Genomic DNA, 19,283 nt, shown 5'->3' with positions numbered 1-19,283 from the left:
ATATAAGGATTGGAGCTACTTAAACTGTCTGCTAATTTGACTTTTTCTTCCATTTCTCCGCCAGTGGGGGGTATTTATACAGTTATCCAGACAAAGGCAAAGATCACCACAGACGAATGGGGTGAAAACTACTTTCTGATCGGTCCCTACTTTGAAAATAACGTGCGCACTCAAGTGGAGCTGATTGAGCCACCCAATCCTGCCATAAAACGTGCCCTGGACTCCATGAACTCAAAGGGATGCAAGGTGAGATGAACCCTCTTTGTACGTGTATTAGCTGCACTGGTGTGCATTTAAATATTCAGGTTTAAGGGACTAGATCACCCTCGCTAACAGCAGTGTTCTGTGTAGTATCCGATATGTAGAACAGTTTGCTCAATATTAACCAATGCATAGCCTGCACTGGGTCCAAAACAACCTCAAATCAGTGGATTGGGGTGCGGGTGTTGGAGAGATTAGATCAACACAAAAAGTTCCCTAGTGCTGTTCTGCTCCGGCACACAAGAAGGTCACTTGTTGTGTGCAAGTCTTGGTGCAAGTCTTGGAGGACTAAAGCTTATAAGACACAAAGGTTATTATAATTCCCATTCTGGCATAAGACACAGGTGCTTGTACTTTGCTGCCTCCTGTAGTTGGCAGCCCTGTGCCACATACTATTAAATTCTAATTCATTATAGCTTCCATAGAAAGTATTTTACACTCATGACATTACGAAAGCGATGGAGTTCAATTATGGTTATGCTTTAACTCGTACAAAATGTTACTAATGTAAAGCCCAAGGCCACCCTGAGTGTGACATGTAGTTCTCGTCGTGTCACACATCCTCTGCAGAATGACACCAACGTGTTCCCTTCCCTCGCCCAGGAGAGAGAATTACATAGTAGTTCAAAGGTTTACATAAACGTTCATAGTGCTCCGTCTAATTCCTTGCAAATGAATGAGAAATTTTCTGCTGTTTATTTAACTTTAATTCTAATACCATACATCCTGCCTTGTCTCCGATTTGTCTCCGTCTCTGACCTCACAAGCACATGCTGGGGGGCTAAATTTAGTGCTCCTCCACAGCGACCCTGTGATTTAATTACAATCCACAGAAAAGGTCAACTTGCCAGTTCTGGAGTCGTTTGAATAAGCCCTCGGATTCCATCAGAGGAACATAGACTTTGAAGTGACAAGGTCACCATGTGAAGGTCAGGACTTGTCATTGAGCCACCCTGTTAGGAATATGTTGGTGAACCCCTATGCATCTTATCCTACCTATTCACACTAAGCATTCAGATCCTATGTAGAAAGATTAGAGAGAAGTATCAGGAGAAATATACAGAGGTTATAGTCAAAGTTAATTCAATCCTAAGGGTGCTGCTAGAAAAACTATGCCAATGGTTTAGTACCCCATTTGGTATTTCAGTAAAATAGGAACTACCCAGCAGCAGTGATAACAGCAGTAATAGTAGCAGCAGTGATAGTAGCAGCACCAATAGTAGCAGCAATAGAAGCAGCAGTAGTAGTAATAGTGTTGTAACTCCGCTGCAGTGCTTGCCTTGTTCATGGGGACTGTTTTTGTGTGAATGACATTGCCAGCTATGGGGGACCGTAGGGTTAACTAGGCCTTTGATCAGTGAAAAAGCCTGGGGATTGGACAGACAATCTATTAGCCTGTCTAGCCCCAGACTTTTAGGGCAGAGACACATGGTCAAATTCGGGGTGATTAGTCGCCCGGTGACAAATCTCCTCTTCCTCGGGGCGACTAATCTCCCCGAACTGCCTTTCCCTGCCTTCCCGCCAGCTAGAATGAAAATCACCGACGCAATGGCAATCGAATCGCTTTGTTTTCCGAAGTTTCCTGAAAGTTTCCTCGTGAGGTAACTTTGGGCAAGTTCGGAAAACAAAGTGCTCCGAGTGCCATCCTGGCGGAGATTTTCATTAGTCGCCCCAAGGAAGAGGAGATTTGTCACTGGCCGACTAATCTCCCCAAATCTGACCTTGTGTCTCTGCCCTTGGGGCCTCTGAACTCGAAATGCCAGGATTTATTTTGAATCCCAGTCCAGACCTCATCCTGTCCTCTCCTGACAGATCTCTACGCGCCCCTTTTAATATTCCCATTGTTAGCCCCAGGGGCCAAATAGTTTAGAGCAACAGTGGCAGCAACGTAACTAGAGGGGGGCGGGCCCCCCTCCGTACGCCCGGAACCGGCGGAACTAGTGTCGCGGGAGCTGCCGGGGGGCCCTAGGGGGCGCGGGCCCTGGCCCAATCGCCCCCCCGGTAGTTAAGGCCTGACACAGATGTGCACCCTTAATTCCAGGCCATTGCCATTCAAATCAGTGGATACAGTTGTGAGCATTTTGTCACTAGCCCATGAAGTTTTTAATCACTCCTACTGGAAAGCAGTACAGTATAAAATTTGTGTAAAATATCAACTGTGTTCTTATGAAAGGAGAGTAATTATGGGGTGAAAGCAGATATATATGCATATAGTAGTCTTTACCATTATATCTCTGTCCAGGGAAAGTAAATGCAAGACAAATCCTTCTTATAAATACTATAAGCTGCATGTTGTTAACCCAGCAGGCTCTGAGCCAACAATCAGGACAATGGAATGGTGGCATTGAAACAAAATGGCTATAGGAAATAAACGGACACATGGGCAATTTCATACTGTCTTCCTTCTGGCTGGCATTCAGCGTAGCTGGCATCATGTGTTGTCTCTCCCCTGCTAAAGCAATTTCCTAAGCTGCTTACACTCTGATCTGTTCTGAAAACGAGATATTTGTGCTGCTGGATGTCATCAATGAAGGGCACAGTGTTTCGGCCTTTAATCAAAACCTTCCTAAGCCATGTCGAAGTTTAACCACTTATAGTCACTGTGACTGCAGTCGACTTTATTTATTATAACTATATCCCAGAAGCAAAGGGAAAATTGGAAATACACATTGTAGACTATGGGGCCGATTCACTAAATTCGAGTGAAGGATTCGAAGTAAAAAAACTTCGAATTTCGAAGGTTTTTTTGGGCTACTTCGACCATCGAATGGGCTACTTCGACCTTCGACTACGACTTCGAATCGTTCGACTATTCGACCATTCGATAGTCGAAGTACTGTCTCTTTAAAAAAAACTTCGACCACCTAGTTCGGCAGATAAAAGCTACCGAAGTCAATGTTAGCCTATGGGGAAGGTCCCCATAGGCTTTGCTAAGTTTTTTTGATCGAAGGATATTCCTTCGATCGTTGGATTAAAATCCTTCGAATCGTTCGATTAGAAGGATTTTATCGTTCGATCGAAGGAATAATCCTTCGATCGTACAATCGCAGAATTTGCGCTAAATCCTTCGACTTCGATATTCGAAGTCGAAGGATTTCAATTCCTAGTCGAATATCGAGGGTTAATTAACCCTCGATATTCGACCCATAGTGAATCAGCCCCTATATGTACAAAGCTAATTTTAAGCTTTCCCTAGTTTATCATGGATCACTCTGACACCAGAGCAGGGATTAAGATATTGACACTGACTCTTTAGCAAAGAGGTTGGAAGCCCTTGGCTTGCCATACTGACACTTGCTGCAAGTTAAAGGAATTGTTCAGTATAAAAATAAAAACTGGGTAAATAGGCAAAATAAAACAATTTTCTAATATAGTCAGTTAGCCAAACATGTAATGTGTAAAGGCTGGAGTGACTGGATGTGTAACATAATAGCCAGAACACTACTTCCTGCTTTTCAGCTCTCTTGGTTTCCACTGATTGGTTACCAGGCAGTAACCAATCAGTGGCTTGAAGGGGGGCACATGGGTCATAACTGTTGCTTTTGAATCTGAGCTGAATGCTGAGGATCAATTGCAAACTCACTGAACAGATATGCACCATGTGGCCCCCCTTGAAGTCGCTGACTAACTCAGAAAAGCAAGTAGTGTTCTGTACCTGACTAACTATATTAGAAACATTTGTTATCTTGCACAGCCTATTTATTTAACCAGTTTTTATTTTTCCACTGAACTGTTTTTTTAATGGATGTCAAGTCAGGGTCTCACACTCAGGCATTCTAGATTTATTACAATTGCATTTGTATTTTCCCTCTCCTTTCTGTCAGGTCTACTTTGGGCGCTGGCTGATAGAAGGAAGTCCATACGTTATCCTGATTGACATTGCAGCCACAGCTTGGAACCTTGACCAATGGAAGACAGAACTCTGGGACAGCTGCGCCATTGGAATTCCATGGTACGACAGGGAAGCTAACGATGCCGTCCTGTTTGGGTTTCTCACAGCCTGGTTTCTTGGAGAGGTAAGGCCTGATCAGTAACACAGTGACAGTATTGGAAATAACTTGCTCAGGAGTTTTAATTCCAAGGCTGTAAAGGGTTAAAGAAGAAGGAAAATCGTCTTGCACTTGGGGTTGTTAAATGTTAGGCACCCCAAGTGATTGTATTTACTTACCTGAAACCCCGGGCCGGTGCTCCTATCAGCAGAAAACTGCACCGGCCCGGGGGTTATTCCAGCGAGCACCACAGCTTCTTCTTTCTTCAAATTTCCCGGGGCAAACGCATGTGCAGTAGAACAAAATAGCCGACATTCTAGTTAAAGTTCGGCTTTTCGTTCTACTGCGCATGCACAGCCGCGCGAATAAAGAGGAAGACTGAAGAAGATCACTCTGTGGTGCTCGCTGGAATAACCTCGGGCCGTTGCAGTTTTCTGCTGATAAGCACTTTCCTTTAAAGGGCAAGTCAACCTCAAAATAAAAACGTGCCTAATAAAAGAAAACATAATTCTAAGCAACTTTCCAATATACATTTTTCAGTGCTTTTAAAGTTATTTGTAAAAATGTTTGTTATTAAAAGCAGCATTTGCTTAATTCCTGGTTGTTACTTTTTAAACAATGTTGCAAAAGTCTTGGTTCCACAGCAAAGACAGGTCTGTTTATCAGCTGCCTTGTCTTACTTTGTTTCTGTAGTTTGAGCCACCAGGACAGAGAATAGAAAGGGACTGACACTGCTTTCAGTACCAATACATATACAAATAAATTAAAAACCACAGAAAATCTATATTGCAAAGTTGCTTAGAATAATATTTTCTTTTATTAGGCAAATTTCTATTTTGGCGTTGACTTGCCCTTTAACATGAGGAGGCTCCTTTAATTGAGTGACTCCTCTTACCAGCACAAATAGGACATGGCATAGGGCATTCTTTGACCTTTTCTGATATAAGAATAGCGTACGTTAAAATGCCACATTCAGGAGACTTGCACACTGGCCCCCTCCCCTGTGGTTTTCTGGCCTCTCTTCAATGGACACTGAACTTTTCTGAAATTATTTTTACAAAATTTAAGATGCTGTCTTATGCTACATGTAGTGACTTAACTAGAAGTTACTGGACTCCACAGCAAAATCATTTTAGGGCCCACCTGAACTTTGGGAAGAAGACATTTTTTATATAAATATATTAAAACTGCTCATAGTCAGTACCTCAATGGGGCCCCCCTAGCAGTCGCAGGGTCCGCTCCCTCTATAGTTATCCCCTGGGTTTACACATTAATGTTTTTGAACAGCTGATGAGTTTTGCAGTTTACAAGCAAGATACAGCAGCGCTCTGTATTGATTAATCTCTAGTCTATAAACATCTGATTGATTGATATGGGTTAATTGGGATGGGGAAGTGTAATATAAAATCTAAATGTGACAACTGCATAAAGCATATATAAAAATAAATAAATATATATATATATATATATATATATATATATATATATATATATATATATATATATATATACACCTGTGTGTGTGTGTGTGTGTATATTAGTACCCGTGTGTGTGTGTGTGTATATTAGTACCCACTATTGTAAACGTTCAACGGCCGAGTGCTTTTATACAGATTGTGGAACTCCGAGGTTACTTATAATATCCTCATATTTTCCAACAAGGGGTACTTTATTTATTATACTACACAAGTTTTAGAGTCATGTGACAGAAATGACATCACTACTCACTGTTTATAACTAATTACATCACTACTCACCGTTTATAAGGTGCTATGTGTGTACATGCCTGCAATCATTTGTACTAAATGTTTTACATTTTCATGCATGGATGGATTCCGTTATTTATTTTTTCTCCTTTTCACAGTTCGCAGCCCAAAGTGAGGAGAAGCCCTATATCATTGCTCAGTTCCACGAGTGGCTTTCTGGCATAGGCCTGTGTTTATGCCGGGTACGGAAGCTCCCCGTGGCTACCATATTCACTACACACGCCACCCTCTTGGGGAGATACCTGTGTGCTGGAAGTGTAGACTTTTACAACAAGTTGCAGTCGGTGAGTACCATATACTAACAGTACTTTTTATATAAATCCAGTTGTTAGGTCTATATCGGGGTCTATGAGTGAAGTCAGGTCTTGGAACCTAATGGGGCCCCAAAGTAGGGATGCACCGAACCCTGGAGCACGGGTGTAAATACCTGAATCGCATGACCAGACAGAACCACTCTAGTAGTGTGCATTTTTGTCAGTTATATAGGGTTCGGATCAGTGTTGGACTGGGCTGCCAGGGGCCCACCAGAAAACCTTAGACCGTGGGCCCAACAGAAATCCTTCGACCGTGGGTCCACTTTCCAAACTGTTATTCCTCCTTTCCTCACTCAACCTCTTTATTCTAGTCTTTTATATCTACTTACTATATTCTTTCATTATTAAGCATTTTTTCCCCATAAAGAAATAGGAAATGACCATGAAATATGATAAATGTTTAGACGCAAGAGGCCCACTGACACCGGGGCCCACCGGGAGTTTTCCTGGTATCCCAGTCGGCCAGTCCGACACTGATTCAGATTCATTTTGGCCAGGCTCTTGGATTCAGCCGAATCCTGATAAAAATAGCTTGTATTGCCAAATCGGGGATTTGGTGCATCTTTACCCCAAAGAAAAAAAGGATTACTAATACAGGTAAATGACCTGTTATCCAGAATACTTGGGACTAGGGGTTTTCTGGATAAGGGATCACCATACTTTACTAAAAAATTAAATAAACCCAATAGGATTGTTTTTGCATCCAATAAAGATTATTTATATCTTTGTTAGGATCAAGAACTGGTATGGGACCCAGGCCTGGATTTGTGAAAAAGCCACCTAGGCTTGGGACCTGGGGTTTTCTGGATAACGGATCTTTCTGTAATTTGGGTCACCATGCATTTGGGTCTACTAGAAAATAATTTATACGTTAAATAAAGCCAATAGGCTGGTTTTGCTTCCAATGAGGATTCATTTTATCTTAGTTGGGATCAAATACAAGCTACTGTTTTATTATTACAGAGGAAATAATTTTTAAAAACTTGATTTATATGAATAAAGTGGAGTGTATGGAATACAGCTATCCTGTAATTCTGAGCTTTCTGGATAACAGGTTTCCTCATAACAGACCCCATACCTGTACAAGGTACTGTTTTAATATTACAGAAAAAGGAAATTTTAAATAAAAATCTAATTATTTGATTAAAATGGACTCTGTGGGAGTCCTGAAATTCTGAGCTTTTCAGATAATGGATCCTATACCTGTAGTAAAATGGCTCATTATGTCCCTCCATGATAGGGTGGGAAATAGTAAGAGACTGGTGGTGAGTGGCCTGTGTGTATGAGGGCATTAAGTAGGGGGTCTCAGTACAAAATATGCATCAAAACCTGTGAGGTTGTGGTTAAGCCTCTGATGAGGTCCCTAAAATAGATGTTTCCTGTTTTTTCTGTTTATTTGTTAAACCGATCCTCTTGGCAGTTCAATGTAGATAAAGAAGCTGGAGACCGGCAGATCTATCACCGATACTGTATGGAGCGAGCTGCTGTGCAATGCAGTCACGTCTTTACTACTGTATCTCAGATCACTGCCATAGAAGCTGAACATCTGTTGAAACGAAAGCCTGGTAAGTGCCAGTGAAATCTCATGTCCCCTGGAACCCCTGAAAGGCTTTTTGCATTACTTCGTATGTCTGTAGACTGGTGGAACAATAATATATGTTAATAGATGCCAGAGAAAGAAGTTCCATGCCCCTTACGACTTTAATGCTTCCCAATGTTCTTTCATGCACCCCCAGATAATAATGATTCAGGAGGTTGTTAAAGGAGAACTAAAGCTTAACTAAAGAAGTAGCTAGAAATGTTGTATATTATGTTTTGTGCTTCTCTACCAGCCCAAGGCAACCACAGCCCTTTAGCAGTAAAGATCTGTGTCTCCAAAGATGCCCCATTAGCTCCCCGTCTTCTTTTCTGCTGATTCACTGCACATGCTCTGTGCTGCTGTCACTTACTGAGCTTAGGGACCCACTCACAATTTACAGTACACATAGAAATGTCACAATATAAGGCTGATTAGTAATTAATACAGATAATTACTACATGGCAGCACAGAAACCAGTGCAATTAGCATCAGAATTTAATAATTAGCCCTGTAGCATCAGCTTATATTACAGACCAACCTCATTTTCTGCTGGATAATTAGTGACGACCCCTAAGCTTAGCTTCTCAACAGCTGCTCAGAGCCCACTGAGCATGTGAGTGTCACAGACACTTTCCAAGATGGTGACCCCCTGTGACAAGTTTGAAGTCCTGGATCATTGCTGCTATTGACAAGCTGAAACTTTAGGCTGGTGCAATAAGTTCAGTATAGAAAATATTTTTAATTTTTAGGGTTTAATTCTCCTTTAATTCTCAGTGCTGCTTTTGTGATGTGCTTAAAGGAACAGAAACACGCTTCCCCCATGTGTACTACCCCAAGTTTTTAATTGCAAATAGAGGCATGGTTGTGAATAAATATTGCCTTTTTAATAACACTTTTTTGATTACTTAATCAATTCCTATTACTTATGGGCTTATAGTTTGGGGTTTTGTGTGTATATATATATATATATATATATATATATATATATATATTGATTTTGGTGGACACCCTGACTTTTCGGCCTGGTAATAATTTCAGAGACTTTGCTTAGAAAAAAGTTGTAACTAAAAAATGTGTTTTTAAGTTATGAAAACATAATGTACTGTTGTGCTGTATAAGTAAAACTGGTGTTTTTGCTTCAGGAACTCTACTACAGTTTATATAAACAAGCTGCTGTGTAGCCATGGGGGCAGCCATTCAAGCACAGGATACACAGTAGTCCATCTGTAAATGCCCACCTGCAATGAATTCATATCCTCTAGAATCTCCTTTTTACTGAATTGACACTTTTTTTCCTGGATCCCAAGAACCCCAAATTGAATTTATATCATCCTGGACCCCCTGACCAGCAAAACAATGAATTGCTTCTGTATTGTTCCTCTCGCCTCATATTCCTCTTCTCCTTCCTCTTCTTCTTTTTCAGATATAGTGACACCAAACGGTTTGAATGTAAAGAAGTTCTCGGCCATGCACGAGTTTCAGAACCTACATGCGCAGAGCAAGGGCCGCATACAGGAGTTTATCAGGGGGCATTTTTACGGGTGAGGCCATCTCTTGTTCACTCATTCCCATATTCTATATTTCTGCTGTTGTGCAACTACATCTCCCAGTTGTCCGCAATACTGAGATGGGGGCAATGGCTTATGCTTAAAATAACCTCTACATGAGTGTCTGATCTTTGGAGTTCTAAGCCTAATTTAGCAAAGGATACGTTGCTGTGCTTTATTATCCTTGGCAACAAGTATGTGAGAGAGGGTCAATGAACTTAACAGACTGGTTCTTTTATTTCAGACACCTGGATTTCAATTTGGACAAGAGTCTGTTTTTCTTCATTGCTGGCCGCTACGAATTCTCGAACAAAGGAGCAGATGTATTTTTGGAGGCTTTGGCGAGGCTCAACTACCTTCTGAGGGTAAGGTGATTGGGAAGCAAGTAGGGATTAGGGGTAGAGCAGCAATGAGCATCCAACAGTACTTCAGAACTACAACTCCCACAATCCCTTAATTAGATGAATGCTGGAAACCATAGCCCTGTAACATCTGTGGCCTATTCTTGGCATAGAAACCTAAGGCACAAGGTGGTTCTTTCCACTGACTGTGAAATAATAATAAAAAAAAATGCCCATGCTGCCTCTTTTTGATTTTAAAGAGGAACTCCATCCAAATATTTAAGGGGTTGTTCACCTTTGAGTTAACTTTTAGTATGATGTAGAGCAGCGATCCCCAACCTTTTTTACCCGTGAGCCACATGCAAATGTAAAAAGAGCTGGGGAGCAACACAAGCATGTAGAGTCCCTTGGGGTGCCAAATAAAGGCTGTGATTGGCAATTTTGGTAGCCCCTATGTGGACTGGCAGCCTTCAGGAGGCTCTGCTTGGCGCAATACTTAGTTTTTATGCAATTAAAACTTGCCTCCAAGCCAGGAATTCAAAAATAATCACCTGCTTTGAGGACACCGAGAGCAACATCCAAGGGGTTGGAGAGCAACATGTTGCTCACGAGCTACTGGTTGGGGATCACTGATGTAGAGAGTGATATTCTGAGACAATTTGCAATTGGTTTTCATTTTTTATTATTTGTGGTTTTTGAGTTATTTAGCTTTTTAATCAGCAGCTCTCCAGTTTGCAGTGCCGGCAATCCGGTTGCTGGGGTTCAAATTACCCTAGCAACCATGCATTGATTTGAATGAGAATATGGAATATTAATAGTGGAGTGTCGGAACAGAAGGGTGAGTAATAAAAAGTAGCAATAACAATAAATGTGTAGCTTTAGAGTGGATTTGTTTTAAGAGGGGGTCAGTGACCCTCTTTTGAAAGCTAGAAAGAGTCAGGAGAAGACAAATAATTCATAAACTATAAAAAAGAAATAATAAAGATAAATTGAAAAGTTATTTAGAATTGGCCATTCTATAACATACTAAAAGTTAACCTGAAGGGGAACCACCCCTGTTGTTCACCTTTGAGTTAACTTTTAGTATGATTTAGAGAGGGATAATCTGAGACAATTTGCAACAGGTTTTAATTTTTTATTATTTGTGGGTCTTGAGTTATTTAGCTTTTTATTCAGCAGCTAAAGTTTGCATTTTCAGCAGTATGGTTGCTAGGGTTCAAATTACCATAGTAACCATGCATTAATCTGAAGGAATATGAATAGGAGAGGCCTGGATAGAAATATGAGTAATAAAAGCAACAGTAACATTAAATTTGTAGCCTTACAGAGCATTTGTTTTTGAGATGGTATCAGTGACCCCCATTTGAAAGCTGGAAAGTCAGAAGGGAAAGACAAATAATTAATTAAAAAAAACTATAACATAAATAATGAAGACCAACTGAAACGTTGCCTAGAATTGGCCATTCTGTAACATAATAAAAGTCAAAGTCAAGGCGAAACACCCCTTTAAGCAAGGAAATTCTGAGCAACTTTCCGATTAGTTAATAAATTTCAAGGGTTTTAGAGCTATTTGTAAATGTGATTGCTACTGAAAGCAGTGTTTGCTTGTCCCTCTCTGCACTGCTGGTTCTGACTTCGGGTGGAAAACCATCTTTACCAGGGGAGACAGGGGGTTTCTATTTCATTGAGCAATGGCCCCCTCTTGATCTCTTTCTGCAAACCATTGTTTTTTGCAGGTTAATCACAGTGACACAACCATTGTTGCCTTTTTCATCATGCCGGCTCGAACCAACAACTTCAATGTGGAAACACTAAAGGGTCAAGCAGTACGAAAACAGCTGTGGTGAGTGCAAGTGTATCTTCAGGCGGGCAAAAAAATTGCTTGGCAGTAGGCTTTCCGAATATGGGTGACCAGCTGATGCGAGGTCACCCGTTCCGATTAGAAGAAAGGAGGTTCTGCTTAAATATTGGAAAGGGGATTTTTACAGTGAGAGATGTGAAGATGTGGAATTCTCTCCCTGAATCAGTGGTACAGGCTGATGCATTAGATAGCTTTAAAGGAGAACTAAACCCCCAAATTAATGAAAAACCCCCTAACCCCCGTAGTCCTGTCTCCCTGTCCCCCCCCCCCCCCTGCACAGGTGTTAATACCTGTAAATGCCCCTAAGTCTTTAAAGGGGACCCGTCACCCAAAAAAATTATTCCAAATCCTATTTTATCATGTTAGTCAAGCATAATGAACTTTATTTACACTGTATAAATTATTTGAATCTTGTTTCCATCAGTCTGGGAATTCATAATTATAACAAGCAGGCAGGAGCCATTTTGTGGACACTGTTATTAAGACAAGCCTTGTATCATCTCAGAATCTTGCTGATGTCCATCCCCATGCCCTGGTTACACAATTAAACGGTAAAGAGAACTGGGGAATGTGGGGAGAGCAGTGATATCTAGGAAGTGCTCAATGGAAAGTGAACGTAATTGTCTGCTATGAATGCTTTAATAAAAAAATAGAATTTGGATTTCATGTTTAATTTAAAAAGGACTTTTATTATACAGCTTTTTGTGTCTGGGTGACAGGTCCCCTTTAATAACCCCTCGATGCAGAGTCAGCGCAGCAGAGCTAATGGGCGCCATCTTCACTGCTTCGGAAACTTCGGTTCCCTTCTGCAATACCCGTGCCTGTCGGCATGAGCAGTTGTTCGGGACTGGATAATTGGTACAACTTTGCATGCACCGATACACCACTTACTTACTGAAGACTCCCTAAGTGGTTAAGATGGTGCCCGTGAGCTTGACTGTGCTGACTCTGCATCAAGGGGTAATTAAAGACTTTGGGGCATTTATAGGTGTTAAGACCTGTGCAGGGGGAACAGGGAGGGGGACTATGGGGGTAGGGGTTTTCATTAGTTTGGGGGTTTAGTTCTCCTTTAAGAAGGGGTTGGATGGTGTTTAGTAAGTGAGGGAATACAGGGTTATGGAAGATAGCTATAACAAACAAGGGAAAGTTGTGCTCACCACTAATTTTTTAAAACCATTAGGCAGGGGTTCAATGAGGCTGTGACCACAAAATACATATAGTCAAATACAAGAGTCCTCTGCACTCAACCCATTATCAATATTTTTAAGACAGAGACATTTTGTGCATACTGCTACTGAAAAATGCCTTACCCTTTAAACAACACAGGGATTGTTTGTCCATATATTGCAATATATTTAAGCTGGCCAACTACGTCAAAGTCATCCCATATCTGGCCAGTCCTACGCTTCATTTTCATCTGATTCATTAAGAATTCTGTTGCTTCATTATACATTTTACAAAGGGACTAAGTTTTACCTGCAACTTACTTGCTGCTTTCAAAGTAAAACTCCCAAACTTGGCTGCCCTTTTATTAGACACCAGTGGGATCACCTGACTATAGCTGGGAAGGGTGGAAGCTCCTAGTACAGATAGGCAGGTTATATATAGACTAGTTCAAGGTTGAACTTGAGGGACGTGTGTCTTTTTTTTTTTTCATCATAACTTACTACGTTACTGCACAACGTTACTGCACATATGAATTGCATACAACTTGTAGTAGCGCTGCCTGTAAGTGGCCGCTAGAGGCCCCACTTCTACTCTCCTTTGACTGCAGGAACGGAGCGAGACCTGCCATTCATGTGACTGTGACTCAGCAATGACTTACAAATAGCTCAACAGTTGGTCACACTCCTATTTATTGCCTCTGGCTTTATAACAAGATATGTTTGTTACTAGGTAACCTGTTCTGTAATACTTCATAGGCATTTCTTTCCTTGTGTTTATGTCTTCAGGGATACAGCCAACACAATTAAGGAGAAGTTTGGAAAGAAACTGTACGAGTCATTACTAGTGTAAGTGATGTCATTATCATCGTAATCGTTCATTTATACAGCCGACGATGTTATAACATGTTGGGGATTGACAAATGGTCTGTGCTGTAATCATTTGGGAATCCCACCTGACTTGTCCTGTTGTTCCAAAGAAAGATCTTATTTATAATGTTCCATTTATTTACTTCTATGTATGGCATTAGTATGAATGTCATGCCTTCTGCTGAGCTTTCCTTGTATAGAATTACCATATGCCGTCAATAAAGCCTTGCGGGGGTGTTTTGAGAAAATATTCTATAAACCTATTAAAATCACACCATTAATACTGAAATCTGTATGATACTTTGCATTTGAGATACTTAGGGGCAAATTCACTAAGATGCGAATTTGCGCCAGGCGCAACTTCGCCGCACTTCGCCAGGCGTAGTTTCGCCAGGGCTCCGCAAATTCACTAAAATCCGAAGTTGCGCACAGGGGTAGCGTAAGGTTGCGAAGTTGCGCTAGCGTTGATTCGCTGTATAAAGCGAAGTTACGCTAGCGAAGGCTAATTTGCATACGGCGCGAAATTCAAATTTCAATGGAGGAACACGTATCTGCACTACAAATGCCTAGAAAACCTTCAAATCAGCAAATAAAATTTTTATTTTGCCCTACACATGTGCCCACTGTCTAGGTAAGTTGCCATGAGTCAGGAAATGTAGGGGGGAGGAAGGGGAGCCCCAAAAAATTTTCGATCTTTTTCAGCCTATCAGCCATCATGTAGAAAACACGCCAGTGTTTTTTTGGGACTTAGAAAAAAAATTGACTTTTTTTTAAACAATCCCTATCTACTCTATTGCGCTTCGCCAGGTCTGAGGTGGCGAAGGAAGTCTAGCGTAAAAGGTAGCGTTCGCTACACTGCGTGCGTTAGTGAATTTGCGTAGTTTCGTCGCTAGCGAAGATTCGCCTGGCGTAAGGTTGCGAAGTAACACTAGCGAAACTACGCCAGCGTTCGTTAGTGAATTTGCGCAGTAGCGAAAATGCCAAACGCTAGCGAATTAACGCTAGCGTTCGGCGCTTCGCGCCTTAGTGAATTTGCCCCTTATACTCTGCTGTTGTTAAAGGGGTGTTTCACCTTTAACCTAACTTTAAGTATGTTCTAGAATGGCTAATTCAAAGCAACTTTTCAGTTGGTCTTCATTAATTATTTTTTAGAGTTTTTTAAATTATTTTCCTTCTTCTTATTATTCCTTCCAGTGGTCACTGACCCCTTCTAAAAAAACAAATGCTCTGTAAGGCTACAGGTTTATTGTTATTCAGGCCTCTCCTATTTATATTCCAGTCCAGTTACTGAAATGGCAAACTAAAGAGCTGCTGAATAAAAAGCGAAATAACTCAAAAACCACAAATAATGGAAAATGAAAACAAATTACAAATTGTCTCAGGATAGCACTCTCTACGTCATACTAAAAGTTAACTCAAAGGTGAACCTCTTAAATACAGTATTTGGATGGAGTTCCCCTTTAAAACCAAAAAGGCAGCATGGGCATTTTTTTTTTTTTTATTATTATTTCACAATCAGTGGAAAGAAACCACCTTGTGCCTTAGGTTTACAACCCTTTAAAGGAATGTATAAAGGCTGGAGTGACTGGATGTGTAACATAATAGTCAGAACACTACTTCCTGCTTTTCAGCTCTCTTGGTTTCCACTGACTGGTTACCAGGCAGTAACCAATCAGAGACTTGAGGGAGGGCCACATGGGTCATATCTGTTGCTTTTGAATCTGTGCTGAATGCTGAGGATTAATTATAAACTCACTGAACAGAAATGTACCATGTGGCCCCCCTTCAAGTCGCTGACTAACTCAGAGTTAGAGAGCTGAAAAGCAGGAAGAGTTCTGGCTATTATGTTACACATCCAGTAACTCCAGCCTTTATACATTACATTTTTGCCTAACTAACTATATTAGAAACATTTTTTATTTTGCACAGCCTATCTATTTACTCAGTTTTTATTTTCACACTGAACTGTTCCTTTAAGTTTCTTCCAATTACCTCTTGGCTGACTGATGCCCTCTTCTGGTCATTCACAGTATAAATGATTGGAAAGTCATTATTGATGGCTTAAGGTTGGGGGTATGGAGACCCCAGCATTATAGCGGCTCACTGGGGGGCGGGTAAAGTAAATAAATACATTAAGGACATATTAAACTGTTATTAGTGTATATATTAGGGGTGGGCTGCTTGCTGCCCTCCAGTTTTTATTGAGTTGCTGTTGTCAGCCTCACTCCTACAGCTGAAGGCTTTATTTGGGGTGTTGAGAGTTGTGCTTCAACAACAGCTGGGGATTTGCTGATAGAACATCTCTGATTAATAAATGTTTTTTTTTCCCTGGTGTGGTGATCCCAATCTCCCTGTACTTCTGGGGATCCAGTCTTCTCCTTATCCAGCCACACCACTGAGGACACATAGTTAGTAGCAGGCAATTTAATTGTTGATTTGCATTGCAGAGGGAATTTGCCAGATATGAATAAGATGCTGGATAAGGAGGACTTTACAATGCTGAAGAGAGCCATATTTGCCACGCAGGTAAGGAAGGACATAAAGAAACAGCCTGTATTAGCACATATTATCTTGGGAAACTATAGCCTTGGAGTAAAAGAGAAGGTCTTTCCGTTATATTTTCTCTATTCCTGTGAGCACTGGGGATAGGGGAATTATTAGAGACAGTCAGAAGCTCAGAACCTAATATGCTAGGAGACCTCTCCTTTATACTACATGTGTCTAGAACAACTCTTTGAAAATGCTTCATCCATTATAATGCAGTATTTTAATGCGAAAGGAGGTCCTAGCTGCAGCTAGTGTTTGGGCTACATTTGCCCTTGCTAAATAGTATATAACTAAAATGTTGCTTGTTTGGGCACCATAGGGATCATTTACAAATACCTCGGATGAAAGCACAGAAACACGTTTCCTACATTGCCCCCCTTCCAGGTCTGGACTGGGAGTCAAAATAGGCCCTGGCATTCTAAGTACTGAGGCCCAAATTGTCCTCCACCAGCCAACTAAATAGTGATTGTCTATAGGACCTTACAGCATCCCCTCTGGCCAGTCCGGGTCTGCCTCGTCCCACTCTTCCGTCATGAACACAGTGCTGCAGATCAAATGTAGTGCTATTTAATGGGGGGGGGATCCAAAGATCAATAGCCACAATTCTATGCAAATGAATAAAATGACTTGCTTTGTTTCCCCCCAGAGACACTCCTTCCCTCCTATATGTACCCATAACATGCTTGATGACTCTACAGACGCCATCCTGAACACTATCCGGAGGATCGGCCTGTTTAACAGCAGCTCTGACCGTGTGAAGGTGGGTACGGTGCAGTGAATGGTCTGGCCCCTACAGATATTACTTCCTTCTTTATTACGTATAATCCCACACAATTCTATAACTATTGCATTTTTTCTCTAAGGCTTGGGTCACATGGGGCTGAAATCATCTAACTGAAATACGCTGTCTGATTTCAGCCCTGCCGCGGGCAGTAGCCTGCTGTTTTTCCCCCATTCATAAGCATTGAATTGGCTTTGACGCGAACAGACTCTGTGGATTTCAGCAAAGAACTGCAAGTCTCTGCATTTTGAGCCAAAAACTGAAGTCTGTTCTTCTGAATGCGGGACAGAGAGGAGGCTACTGCCCACAGTAGGGCTGAAATCATCCAGCGTATTCCATCTAGCTGATTTCTGCCCCAATGTTGCAATAGCCTGAATGGAACTTGGCAACACCTCCTACATAACTTCCCATGATGCAACAGGATGTTCTAACCTCATACCCATATTATCTAAATGACACATAGTAAAAGCTGAAACTCATTGAAGAAACCACTAGTTACTGGGCCCTAGGTGCAAAATCAATGGCTATTCATGAGGTTATATTGAAACTACCTTTCAGCTACTGCCCCTTTGGACCTACCAACAGTTACAGGGTCTTCTTCTTCTGTAGTTATACCCATGCCCAAACTTAATAGAGTGAGTGCCTGTAAGCAATTCTATATAATACACAAAAGCCATGAATATCTTGTAAATTATATCCTTATAAACGGTGAGTTCTGATGTCATCAGTTATAAACGGTGAGTTCTGATGTCATTTCTGTCACATGACTCCCTAAAACATGTGTATTATAATAAATAAAGTACCCCCAGTTGCAAAATATGAGGATATTATAAGTTACCTCGGAGTTCCATGACCTGTATAAAAACACTCGGCCCTACAGCCTCGTGTTTTTATATGGTCATGAAACTCCTCGGTAACTTATAATATCCTTATATTTTACAAGAGGGGGTACTTTATTCATATAATCAAGTCAGTAGTGGTGCCACACTTACACTATATCGCCTTTTGAAGCGTCGGGTGCACAGCTGTGTTCTTCTCTGCCAAGGAATATATCCACAGTATGACAATAAATCCAGCAGCACTCTGATATGTGATTCAATTGTTTATTCGTGCCACTAGCAAAGCAACGTTTCGGGCTATTCCAGCCCTTTATCAAGCAATTCTATTGACACTTCAGTCACAGAGGGTCCATAGCCTCCTCTATAAGCACTTTTGGATATATATTTGTCTTTTTTTTTTCTTATAGGTTATTTTCCATCCAGAATTCCTTTCCTCAACTAGCCCACTTTTACCCATGGATTATGAGGAATTTGTACGTGGTTGTCACTTGGGAGTCTTCCCCTCTTACTATGAACCTTGGGGGTACACACCAGGTGAGGACAGAACCTACAGGTGGAAGGAGAGTGTGGGATACTGACTTGCCCATGGTCATTAATTGCTTCTCCATGAATGAATCTGATTTTCATTTCAGCTGAATGTACTGTCATGGGAATTCCCAGTGTTTCCACCAACCTCTCTGGATTTGGATGTTTTATGGAGGAGCACATTGCAGACCCCACTGCTTATGGTTTGTATGCACCATCTTGTGCATCAGTAGGGTCCCTTTTGCCTTCCTCCCACCATAACACATGTTGCTTCTCTACTCTCCCCAACAGGTATTTATATCTTAGACCGACGATTCCGCTCGGTGGACGACTCCTGCACCCAACTCACATCCTTCCTCTACAGCTTCTCTCAACAAACCCGGCGGCAGCGCATTATTCAGAGGAACCGCACAGAACGTCTCTCTGACTTGTTGGATTGGAAGTACCTGGGGAGGGTAAGATACCCATTTTTGATACATTTTTCAGCACCACAGTATAGAACCCTAGACCCTACTGCTGGAAGTAAGTTTGATCACCAAGGGTGCATTGCTGCAACATTAATCTGAGCACCCTCTGGTATCAGGAGCTGAAACCTTATTGGTGTAAATGGTGTATATTAATGATAAAACATTTATTCCTTTTCAGTATTATATGTACGCTCGACACATGGCTCTCGCAAAGGCCTTCCCTGACAACTTCACGTATGAGCCTCATGAACCAACAGCTGTAAGTATGGGTTACTGTTAGAAAGCCTACTTTATATAATGGGGAATTGCTGATTAACAACAATTTCAGCTGCACTTTCAGTACTTTCTGCAATGGAGGTGCTGACCCACTAGATGTAGATCAATACATTCTACATTAGCAGAAAAAGAGAATTAAAGGGATACTGTCATGGGA

At 41.3% G+C, this 19,283-nt stretch overlaps 1 protein-coding gene across 1 annotated transcript in view; it reads left to right on the top strand.

Moving 5' to 3' along the window:
• LOC108696758 (glycogen [starch] synthase, muscle) overlaps positions 1-19,283 on the top strand; it is a 32,549-nt gene that overhangs the window by 11,041 nt on the left and 2,225 nt on the right. Inside the window, exons 3-16 of the mRNA XM_018226377.2 lie at positions 65-246; positions 4,086-4,277; positions 6,115-6,300; positions 7,751-7,895; positions 9,333-9,450; positions 9,701-9,821; positions 11,534-11,640; positions 13,611-13,670; positions 16,139-16,217; positions 16,885-16,998; positions 18,266-18,392; positions 18,491-18,586; positions 18,675-18,838; positions 19,029-19,109. Of these exons, the coding sequence (XP_018081866.1) occupies positions 65-246; positions 4,086-4,277; positions 6,115-6,300; positions 7,751-7,895; positions 9,333-9,450; positions 9,701-9,821; positions 11,534-11,640; positions 13,611-13,670; positions 16,139-16,217; positions 16,885-16,998; positions 18,266-18,392; positions 18,491-18,586; positions 18,675-18,838; positions 19,029-19,109 (1,772 nt within the window). The remainder of the gene's footprint in view (positions 1-64; positions 247-4,085; positions 4,278-6,114; positions 6,301-7,750; positions 7,896-9,332; positions 9,451-9,700; positions 9,822-11,533; positions 11,641-13,610; positions 13,671-16,138; positions 16,218-16,884; positions 16,999-18,265; positions 18,393-18,490; positions 18,587-18,674; positions 18,839-19,028; positions 19,110-19,283) is intronic.

The sequence above is a fragment of the Xenopus laevis genome, chromosome 7L (genome assembly GCF_017654675.1).
Source record: "Xenopus laevis strain J_2021 chromosome 7L, Xenopus_laevis_v10.1, whole genome shotgun sequence".
In the NCBI taxonomy this organism is placed as follows: Eukaryota; Metazoa; Chordata; class Amphibia; order Anura; family Pipidae; genus Xenopus; species Xenopus laevis.
The sequence above is the reverse complement of the archived record's forward strand: the minus strand, read 5'-3'. Positions and strand labels throughout refer to the sequence as shown.